The sequence below is a fragment of the Callospermophilus lateralis genome, chromosome 6 (assembly GCF_048772815.1).
Source record: "Callospermophilus lateralis isolate mCalLat2 chromosome 6, mCalLat2.hap1, whole genome shotgun sequence".
Classification (NCBI taxonomy): Eukaryota; Metazoa; Chordata; class Mammalia; order Rodentia; family Sciuridae; genus Callospermophilus; species Callospermophilus lateralis.
Window position 1 is genome coordinate 143538173 of NC_135310.1, and position 12030 is coordinate 143550202.

Sequence of the window (12030 nt, forward strand, 5' to 3'; positions counted from 1 at the left end):
CTTTTTGATGGATCTCCATGCTGACCATATATTAATTCATCATCATTGTTCATGAGATTGTTCATGGGAAAATAGTCATGGAGAATTTTCAGCTTTTGGAAGCTAGTTTTTTAATTGAATAGGAAAACGTCCTCCTTCAATGAATGTGGCTAGTAAGGAGGAGAGAAAAGCTAACTTTGATGTCAATATCTATTAGAGTCATTTTCTCCAAAGGACAAGTGTTTGTTGTCTTATTCAGGGGTGGGTTGTCCACTGCAGAGACAGAATGGTTTCTCAAGCAGTTGTGGTTAGTTATATGTCGGAGTAAAAAATTAACAACATTCACTTCCGTGCAGATGCAAATATAATCAGATTAACTTTATTTTAAGCATCTATTACATTTGCATTAATAAGAATATACTAAGTTAAGCCAGTTTAACAGTCTAGCAAAATGCATTTCATTTAAAAAATTGGGTATTGAAAGGCTTGGCAAATGCTGAGAGATGACTTAATGGAATTATGTGGGATATACTTATAGAGGGGACCCAGTAACCCTCAAAGCTCAGCACTGAAGGTTCAAAATCAGTTTCAAAGACTGAGAAATGTAGTTTTATAGAACATAGCATGCCATTCTGACTTTCTATGTATTTTTTTTCCTAAAAATGACAATCTACTCACCTAAATCATACCCGAAGCACTTAAATGGGAAATTCTGATCATAAATCTGCCTTGTAAATAAATACCAGTAACCTTGTCTGTTGGAGCCTTGGTGCAGAATACAAATGATATTGGCATCCTGTCACAGGGCCAGAACTGGCACTGGGTGTTTGCAGAGCTCTGTTCCTGTTACCTTTCAGCACCTGGGTGTTGAGGTGAGATCTCAACATAGACCATATGAAGGAAAGAGAGACTCAGTGGCTGTCTGTTCTTCTACGTGTCTAGTCACTCAATCTACCAGTTTCTCCAACTTGCTGGGCTCATTCTATGTCTGACAAAAGACCTGAACCTGTGTCATTGTGAAGGAGATGATCCCAGGGAGACAGGTGAACTATAATCACTAATTAAGGAGAATTATCCTTATTCCTCCAGTCCCAAACCAGCCTCATTACTTTCTAGTTATATACTCCAAGAAAGGTTAAAGTAAGGGGTATTGGTTCCCACTGATCAGGCCACAGTGTGACACCTATTAAAATGCACCATAAAACTACATTATTCAATAGATCAGAGCATTGCACCTGCTTTCTTATCTCCTCCTAGGTGATTAAGTTCCGCACAAATGCAATTTGTTAATGTGGGGCCACATCTTCTGGAAAGGTAAATCTGTGAAATTTGGCAGGCATTCTCTTGGCTGCAGGTGCAAGATGAAAGACCTTTTCCTGGCTTTGCCAAGAAGAAAAATGATGCTGTGTTCAGATTCCTGGGAAAAGGATTCTAACACGGAGGGTAGAACCCGATTCCAGGAAAGGGGAAGAGAATTCTAAGAGCCGGGTCATGTGTTTCTCTCCCTTTGGGGGAGTACATTGCCCCCAGAAGGCTGAGTGTGAAATCAGAAGTTTTAAATGAGGGCAGGTATTGAGCAAATCTCCCCATTAAGTGAAGCCCTCTGATATTTGGCGCTGTAGCCATTTGTGATGATAAATGATAACTTTTGCTCTTATGCACTATGAGAGCTTAATTAGAGCTTAATTAAAGCTAATGCTCAGAATCCTCTGGAAGGTAGAGTGATTCAAAACTAACTTTCATGCTGGATAGCTTAGGTTTGGAAAAGAGGGTCTTTGCTGTATAGAGCGTCCCCACTCTCAGGCTCCTTCTAGTCCTGTCTGAGACTTCACACCTAAGTTAAAGCAAGAGCTATTTTTGCAGTAGAACATCCTTCGCCAACCCTACAAGAAGCCAAGCCTGGGTCCATCTCAGCCTCCGGTGCGTTTAGATGGAAGGTCGTCTTTGAATCTGCAGGTCCAGCTCGCCATACACGTGTCTCAGGGAGTCACTGGTCAGGCTGGCTATCAACTTCCGATGGCCAGGAACCCAAGGCTGACACACTTCTTCCCACTGTACAGTGGCGTTGGGCCGGATTTCACTGAAAGGATGGAGAAGAGATGAGAGGTTGGTGGATTCCGTTTCCTACCTGATCAAGAAGCAGACAATCCTTACCTGAACCACCTGACCTCCTTCTCTCAGCTGATGGTGGTTAGAGGACTGAAGGACTTGGCTGGCTGATTCAGCACATAGGAACCCAAATGAGGTCCCTACTGAGGCTTTGCAGAGCCATTCACCAACAGCCCCATTGGGGCATGGTTCCTTCCACCTGTGTACATCCTCTGCTCCACAATAGGGTTGGGAAGACCAACCAACAATGAGCCAACCAACTCTAGTTTCTTCCTGGGATTAGATTGCTATCTGAATCCTCAGCTGCCATTGCTGAGGCTCTGACCCTCTAATTAGCTCTTGCCAACACCCAGGGGAGAGACCTTGTTTCCAGGCTGAACATCTGGACTATGACCCTGTTTGCTGCCATCTGACTTTGAGTATCTCTATGCTAATTGCGAATCCTCTCAACCACCATATTGTATTCCTTCTATCAATTCAGCTTTCTGTTACTTGCCAATGTCTATCCTGGTAACTTTAGGGTAGTCTTTTATGGTCCTAGAGTTCTCCTCTTCTTCTTCAGTGCATGCTCTACAATCTCCCCAAGTCTTGAGGACAAGCCTACTTCAGGGGGTGACTGAGGTCCATCAGGGTTGGGGAAATGTAAGTTTTCCTGGGATCCTTCTCATATGTTTTCTTAAGTAACCCTGGCAGGAGACAATATGCAGGTTTTGTATGTGTGACAGTGCCTCAAAGTAGACAGATATGCTTTGAAATAGAGTCAAGCAGTGGAGTCAGTTTTCCGAGATCACATAGTTGGTCTATGGGTGGAGACGGGATTTGACCCCAGATGTTTCTGAGTGCCTGCTCTTTCTATGACTGTATATTGTATTTTACACTTTATTTTACATGCAACTTCTTTTCTGACCACTGTGCTTACTTTTTTCACAGGTTTTATTTTTCAAGCAAGATTTATGCTTTCATTCAATATTTAAGACTTCCTGCAAGTGTTGTGCCTGGAGGATTCCTGGTCTCTGCTTACTGACTCTCAGGGAGGGCAAGTGCTGGATGACCTGGCCTGGAACCTGGGTCAGCCTTATTCTGGGGGAGTGGAAGGGAGATGAATCAAGACCATTATGAGCATCTTGGAAAGATAAAAAGGAATCTCTTTCATGGGTTTATTGAGACAAGCATGTTGGAGTGGGCAAGGGCTTTAAAAATGACTTAGTCTAACTGTGTCATTTTACAGATAAGAGAATCTCCAAGGTCACAGAGTCTAATGGACGAGATGATGGAAGAGCCGAAATTACAGTCAACTGTCTATTCTTTCTACATTCCTGCCAAATGGAGTTTTGACTATTTTGAATTTCACCAAAGTCTGAATATCAGCAAGCCAAATGAAGGCTGATAAAAAGGTCTGCCCCAAAGCAAAACAACCGGCTTCTCCGGGCCTCCCTGCAAGGTGGAACTCACTCCAGATAGGACTCATTCAACGTCGACCTACTGATTCTCAAAGTTCCTTTGTGGTCACTGAAAATGATACATTCTGAATTTGAATTCCTGTGGGTTTGGAGACCTAACGCTTCTGAAAATACTTAGCAGTTTTGAGCTTAGAAGTTTTGAAAATGGAGTTAGGGAGGAAAAATAATTTTTGTCCGTGGTATGGTTCCATAATGAACACAATTATGCATGGGGCCTATGCCGTGGGGATAGCTGCCTGATAGATGAGACCACAGAGAGGAAAAAGCAAATTTGAATGGATATATCTATTTTGAAAAACCCAACATGCTATTGAACTAACGTGTAATGCCTGGTGTCTGTATGATGAAATATTTTCTAGTGGTTACAAGCTCCATAGACTCTGGATTCAGGATACCCAGGCTTAACTCTGATACTCCTGCTTATTAGGTGTAAAAACATGGGGAATTGATGGACCTTTCCTAAGCCTCAGTTTCCTCATCTGCAAAATGAGGATGTGGATTATCCCACAGCACCCATGTGAGAATTAAATGAAATCATCCAAGCAGAGAGGCCAGGACAGGATCCAGTATGTAGTGAAACAGTCAGAAAATATTTTAAAAATTCAGAAAATGCTTGTTGCTGTCATTTCAGTTATACCAACGTCTTTGCTTACGAGATAACGAGGGAGTGACAGAACTGCTCCTCCATCTATAATCCTCACTAGATAAATTAGCTATGTGAGGACGTTTTATCAGATCATTAGGTTATGGCAACATTCAGTCAAGGACAATCCTTGGGTCATTTTGGACTTTGGGGCTGAACAGAAACTGAAAGGAACTTGACCATCTATAGCTGGTTTAGTCGGTAGTTAGTCGGTGGTTTAGTTGGTAGTTAGTGATGGTTTAGTTGCTCTTTCCCAGTGGTGCATGGACCTGGGTGCAGTGGTGCTGGGGTCTGCACCAGGCAGGGAGGGATGAGTTTAAATGAATACTTTTCTGAGCACACAGGAGACCAAGGTTACTCTATCTGAAGGCCTCGATTCAGAAGAATAGGAAGGTAGGGGATGAGGATTCAGGAGAAAAATGGAATTAATAGGACAAGGAAACTGAGCCGCATTTCTTTTCTTTCTTTTTTTAGTTGTTGATAGACCTTTATTTTTATTTATTTTTTATTTATTTACATGGGGTGCTGAGAATCGAGGCAGTGCCTCACTCATGCTAGGCAAATGAGCTACCACTGAGCCACAGCTCCAGCCCCTGCATTTTTTTTATCCACCCAACAAAGAAGGCATTCTTATCCCCCAGTTTATAGGTAAGGAGGAGTCCACTTCAAAGACAACGAGTGGCTTCTCCAAGAGTGCCAATAGCTAAATGGCGGAGTCAGACAAGAATCTCACCATTCTACTCTACACTCAGGACCTGGGAGCTTATGAAGGGACTTGGGACTGTGGGAAGAACTGGGGTCAGAAAAGGACGATGGGGCATCTCTCAGGAACAGAGACCTGTCGGGCACCTAAGAGAGTGCTTGTACTCAGAAAAGGAATTCTCTGGCTAGATCCACAGAACCCCCTGGGGAGGAGGCTGATAAGCTAGAGTAAGGCCCTCCCTCCTGGAGGGACCTGCAGGGCAGGTAAAGGGGCTGGGGACAGTGCTCAGCTTTGCACTGGGAGGCCGTGGGTGGGGGTCAGTGGGAAAGAGAACTGTAAGGACAGTCGGGTGTGGCCCAAGGACCTCAATCAGATGGGCCTCCATTTGCCCTCAGGGGCCTGGGACCATACACTGTCACTTCACAGAGATAAAGGGAAGGGAGAAACAGAGGGCCACCTGCCTACAGACCTGACCTGTCTTAAGTTAGAAATTCAAGATTTCCTCTAACATCAATACAACAACGTGTATTTCAGCTGACTCTGGGTTCACATCCTCTGGGGTCAAAAGGCTAAAGGCCTGACATCTCAGAAATCCAGGCACTATGTAAGAAATCCTGTTTTCTCTCACCTCTTTTCCTGTGAATTGGAGAAGGCATCTGACCCCTTGGGAGCTCTCTCTATGGTGCGGCTCCAGGCATTGACTTTGACACTGATCATCTAAAATGTCTATATTAATTTAATATTTGTTAATGCTTTCCTTAGGTTTGGTTCTTTATAAGTGTGGCTCTATACTTTATTTTAATCAGTGACTTAAAAAAACAAATGATGGGAATAATGCATATATACATAACCTAGGTACTTTTCCAAACCCAGTAAGTTGATTTTATGATTCAAGGTTTGTAAAACCTTGACCTCAACATTGTTTTCCTCCCCTATAAAAGGTGGACACCATTGGACACTGAACAGAGCGAGAGAGGGTAGGTGAGTTAATATTTGTACTGCACTTGGAATTGCGGCAAGACACGGTCAGCGACAAGAAATGTCAGAAATGTATTACGGTTATTATTCCTAGCACCTCTACCTTTGTGGTTATTGTTTGCTTTGCCTGAACTCTCTGCAGAACAATTTACGAAAGCTCTTTGTGTCTGTGTACAGAAAAGCAATTCTCTGTCCTTAATTTACAGTGATCAATTCAATATGAATTAAAGATATGTATTTGTCAACAGAAGCTATTTTTACCCAGATCCATAGGTTCTCTTGACCCTGGTTTCTCACGTGATCAATCAGAAGCATCTTGTGAAACAACTGTCCTGCTTAAGGATCTGACCTGGGACTGCAGTGTAGGTAACCACCTCAAATAGTCACCAGATCTTGGGCTTCACCTCATTATTTGCTCTTGGTCATATAACGATCTGCATAACGATGGGTGCATATGAAAATATTCCAACGTTAAGGAGCACATGCATGTCATTTTACCTACAGATAAATGCATAACAGAAAGTGAGAAAAAATCATTTGCTCATTTTGGTAAGTGGAGTAATGTTGGAATAATCTCATTTCCGGGGGATGGATGTTGTGATAAATGATTCTCAGTAATGTGCTGAGCTATCAGGATACTCTGGCCATTTATCATCTTGAATGCACACAGGCAAATGGGATTATTATAACAACAAACTGCAGCTACCTACAGTTTGTCCTCTGTGTGTAGAGGCTTAGCTTTTGTCCTACTTGGGAAACAAAGCTTAAACTCAAGTCACAAAATTGGGGAAGTTTTCTCTTGAAATAATTCACTGAACCTGATCATTTTTTAAAAGAGAAAAATGAATCTGGTGGATGAATTATTGGGTGGTCTGGAAGTGCAGAAACTTAAAAGTAAAGAATCTACGGAAATGGAACTTTCCAGCATCTGAGATGGGAGGGAGGCCATGGGAAGCGTGGAACGTTAAATCATCTTGGGCCTTGAAGACATGAGGCTCCATGTCTTCAAGGTCCCCAGAGTTTCCCAACACTGCCACCCTGGGGACCACACTTTTACATCTGCACCTTTGAGGAACACCCAGGTAAACCATAGCATAGACGTGTTCACCTTGAGCAACGCAGGATTCTTGGGACAGCCAAGGTGTGAAGCTAGCAGAAGTTTCCAGTACCCTCAGATACAGATTGTGTGGCTATTGTTCAAGAAAGAAAAATTGGATACAGCAGGGGGCTGTTTGGAAGAGGAAATGTGTTTCACTTTGCCTGAGCGATTCTTGCATCTGATTTGAGTGGGAAGGTGCGAGAATGGGTGAGCAAGACTGTCGTTTCTGACGAAAGCAGGGCTACGGCTGCTGACCTCTCCCGCTCGCTGGGGTTGATTTCTAATTTAATTCTTTTTTTTTTTTCCCCCTGAGACTGTCCTATTAATACAAGCAGGTTGTTATATCTTGTGCTTGCCATTTTTAAAAAGCACTCGAATTATTTTCTGTGTTGTGTACTGCATTGGTAATAAGGCATCTCTTAAGATAGGATGCAGAAAACTGCAGGACCTGTAATTTGAAAAGAAATGCAGAGAGAGTCTTTTGTGGGCAATGGCGGTGTCCCAGAAAAGATGAGTGAGGCCTTGCAGCTTACAGAGTGGGGTGGCTTCCGTAAGAGGTGTTGGGAAAACTCCTAACGTAGATGGTCATGAGGTGGTTTCCAAACCTCTCACTTCCCTTTCTTTGCCTTAGAAGGTCACCCCGTAGGAAATGTGCTAGATTGATTGATGCTGACAGGGACTTATTTGTGGTAGAAATGAAAGTAATAAACTTCAAAGATTGGGACCCATTCTGAGTGTCACACTTTAAGAGGAGCACAGACAAATTGCACAGTGCAGGAGAGGGAGGGAGCTAAAACCACATTCGTGGCCAGAAAGATGAAGTCGGGGTGGGTATTTGGTCCCAAATAGAGAAGATTCAAGGAAGACGAGACACCTGCTTGCGAACATTTGCAAGTCATCCGATGGAAGAGCTGTGGACCTTATTTTATGTCGGGCCAGATAACAAAATTGTCATTGGTAGGATCTCAAGGTAGAAAAGGTATGTTTTCTGAGCTACCTGACTGTGGAATGGGCTCTCCTGTTGGGGGAAAGTCACAGTCAATAGGTGCCACAGAAGCAAACCAGCAGGGCTCAGTCTGATGGTGCTGGGTGTGGAAGAGGCTGAGTTCCATTTATATTATTACACAGCCTGGGGCAACCACAGTGATTGGATTGCTGAATCTAAGAGGTGGAGTTGGAAAGAAAGGACCTATTGAAAGGGCATCTTTCAACGTCCTACTTGGCATATGCAGGTGCCCAGTGAATATTAGTGGGTGACACATGAGGAAGTGGTATGGCAAAATCATGGGAATGAGTTCTGCAATCAGACACCTTGAATTTGAAATTCGGCTCTCTGCTTATAAGCTGTGTGTCATGGAGGCAGCCCACTGACCTGTTGAAGCTCCAAAAGAAGAGAGTTGGTAATTGTATCTCCCTTCTGGGGTGGCTTTAAGGATTCAATGATGGACGTGATGGTCAAACCAACCCTGTTTTTACCCCATGCCCCACAGACTGGATCCATCAAGGAGTTGCATCTTGGACACTTGCACTAGAGAGTAGATTGTGATCAGAAAAGACACAGAGGGACAGAGACAGCGTCCCACGGCCCCACGCTGCCTTCCCACTGTCTCCCAGCACGTACCGGAACGTCTTCCTTTTGGGTCTTATGACCCCAGGACCTTCCAGGTACATCCAGACATTTTGAAGGGTCTCTTTTAAAGGGTTGGTGAACTCAACAGTGACAACCATGTCCGAACCGACGACCGCAGCGCCTCGGACCTAAGTCAAGGGAGAACACAGCTCATCAGTAGCCAGTAAAACCTCTCTCCTGCTTCTCTGTTTCCTTCGCCATTTTCACTTTTGCTGAAGTTTTTATAGTATGTGCAACCAGCCCGAGGAGGAGGACAGCCTATTGCTCTGACTTGAGGATACCTATGGAGAAAAAGATGGAAAATTACTAATTAGAATCACACTCTTTCCCTCATTATAAAAACCATCCTAATTAGAGTTCGGGTTAATAGCCGTGGCCACTGGCTGCTTCATGTCCGCAGGCGGCGTGGGAGTGCATTTGGTGAAGCAGCAGCCTCCTCCACCAGGGCAGCTGAGTGAACTGGCTTCTGGAAAGGACGCAAACCTCCTACCAGGACGTGAGGGATTCCTGAGCTCAAGAGACAGAGAATGCTCTGTGGGGCTCGTGCCTTCTTGCTTTAAATGTCTAATGAGAGAGTCCTCCTTGTTGAACTTGAAGAGGAGGACGCTGGACACTGAAACAGGGGAAAGAATTTTTCAGCTACAGCTGAATAGCGGATCCCAGGAGGGTAGAAGTCTAGGACGAGATACAGCTATTTGTGGGTGAATTTGTCCATAACAACTCCCCCAAGTATCAGGTATTTGGCAAGTAGAGACAACCAGAGTTCAATGCCAGCTTTGACCCTTGCTGACAGTGGGGACCCAGGTGACTCACTAATACTCTCCAAGACTCAATTTTCTTTTCTGTAAAACTGGCCTGACGTTCCTATGGGGTGATGTTTGTAGAAGGCTATTGTTATTATCATTATTATCCCTTACACCGTGTTTACTATGCACCGGGCACTTGTAACTACACACTTTCCCAGCACAAACTTAATGCGCTGGAAAATGGCCAGGGGACTATAGGATTTCTTTTGCTTAGGGCGTGTGTATGCCAAATGGGCAGATCTGTCCAAGACCTAAATCACTTGAGAACAAGATAAAAAAATAATATAACAATTCCTCCCTCATAAGAAAGGGGTGGGATGAGATAATGCACAGAAAGCTGTTTGCAAGGTTCATGGCAAAGGTGCAATACATTATAGCTGGTGCTTTTTTGAAGTAGCAATGCTCTAGGTAGCTCTATTTACCTTTTATTTTAGTACACTGTTAACTCCAATAGCAACCCAGTGTCCAATAAATATTTGTTAAGTTAGATAAACTGTTTAGAAATGGAATTTGCTGGTTGCTTGAGTTTTCTAGGTAACAACCTAGTCATTGTTAGACCTTATTTCTTTCGCAAGTGTATAACCTAGAAAAGTTTCTTTTGTGTGGAGGTAAAAAGGAAGGATGTTACCCAGAGAAAAGGACCCTTGCTTACTGACTCTGTAGCTAAGAATAAAATCTTATGGCTTTACTTTGTAAGTCTTGGTTTAAGACTCAGTTTATGACTATGGAATTTTTTTTTTTTTTAAATCTGTAAGAAAACAAAGCCGTCAGCCACTTCCTCATGTTTGTTACATTCGTAACCCCAGGTCCTGGGCAGCAGGTGGGTGGAGAGATGGGTTCAGGGGGATCAGGAGTGGAGCAGACATGGTCAAGATGGTTACAACTTGGTTTGTGTGCCTGATCGGGTAGTTAGTGCTTTACTGCTAAGGAGATCTTAACCTACGCCAAACGATTAAGTTCAAATCCCAAGTGGTGGAGGCTTTAATTCATTTATTTTCAGCATCTTTGTTGACTACCAAGGACCAACCCCAGTTGAGAATGTATGGTTCTCAGATAAGCCTCACAACAGGAGGGCTGAATTTGTATCAGCTCCAAGGAATCCAGAAAGGAGATGATAACATAATAATAGTTGTTCCCCTAAGAAGAAGAAGGTTTCCTTGGGAAGGATCATTGGTGCTGGAGTTCCATTTTATGAAGGAGGAAACTGTGGTTCAGAGAAGTAAGTATCTTGCATGAGGACTTGAAGCTACAGACTGGAAAGGGGCTCCAGGTCCAGTCTTTCTAACTAGAGAGGCTGCACTTAGAGCCTAGGACTCCGTGACCAGAGGCGGCCAGCAAAGGCAACAACTAGGCCGTGGCAAGACAACCCAAACCATTTTGTCCTGAGGTCCAGACACCAGCCAGGAGCAAGGGAGTTTTCCAAATTGCGTGGGGAGCAATGTTGGATTTGGAGCCACCGTGACAAGACTGTGAATAAATCAGGCTCAATGGGAGAGGGGTCAAATTAAATAAGGAACACACTGGAATGTGAACCAGGAGTTAATCTTGTGGCTGCTGGGGACAGAGTGTGAGTGGATTAGCTTGGTTTGAAGGCTATGGCATAGCCAAGAGTCAAGGTCTAGCCCAGAGTCAACCTCAGCATGATTGACATCTTTTTGTCTGGGCTGTAGGACATTTTGCAGCATCTCTGGGTCTATCTACTGGATGCCAATTGCACCCCTACACCTCTCGTGACCACCAAAAGTAGCTCCAGAAACTGTCAAATATTTCCTAGGTAGCAAAATCCCGCCCCCCACCCAGTTAAAAACCATTGGTACAGACAAAAGGTGTGGAAGTCATTCTGAATTTGTTACTTTCTTCCCAGATGTATGAACATAGTCAATGTAAACACTGAAGTACATTGAAATATGTTAGTTACATGGTCCCCTTGGTTTAATCCTCTGGTGTGTCCAAGACATTTTTTTTCCACATTTAAGGAATTTAAAAATCCTCTAGATTTTTAAAAATACAAAATAAAAATTAATATTTATTTTTTAAAAAACCTCTCTAAATTAGAGAAGGTGGGGATGCTTCAGAGACATTACTGGTCAAAGTGTTTGCTTATGATGATTTTAATTGACTCTGAGCAAAACATTTGGGGGCCATCTGCCTTCTCCATGGCATGCTATTACAGGTATGGGCCTGAGCCCTCAAAAATCAATCAGCATTTGCTGGTGAATGAATGGAATTGAGAACATCATGCTGAGTGAAATAAGCCCGGCTCAGAAAGTTGAGGGTTGAATGTTTTCTCTCACACGCTGAAGTCAGAACAAAATAAGGGGGAGGGGAGTGAAGTGGGGGGGGGTGATCCCAGGAGAATACAAGGGAGATCAGTGAAGTAGAGGAAAGGGTTTGAGGGAGAGGGAAGGGGGGATGGGAAAAGGAAGGAACTGTGGAATGAAGTCGGCCAAATTATGTGTTAATTCCATCTGTGAGCAATTATGCATTATGCACACACATGAGCACACCACAGAGAATTTCACCTTTATGTCTACTTATGAAGCACCCATTAAAAACCAATAAATAAGTAGAAGGGAGACCGGCAGAGTTGAGGAGGGAGAACGGGGGAGGGAGGAGGGAGGAA

The 12030-nt window shown here is 43.6% G+C and overlaps 1 protein-coding gene across 1 annotated transcript in view; it reads right to left on the reverse strand.

The window, feature by feature from the left end:
• Positions 1 to 376: 376 nt before the first annotated feature.
• Positions 377 to 12030, reverse strand: part of F13a1 (coagulation factor XIII A chain) — a 164889-nt gene continuing 153235 nt past the window's right edge. Inside the window, exons 14-15 of the mRNA XM_076857889.1 lie at positions 8593 to 8729; positions 377 to 2059 (exon numbers count right to left, since the gene is read on the reverse strand). Coding sequence (XP_076714004.1) covers positions 1906 to 2059; positions 8593 to 8729 — 291 coding nt within the window. The 3' untranslated portion in view covers positions 377 to 1905. The remainder of the gene's footprint in view (positions 2060 to 8592; positions 8730 to 12030) is intronic.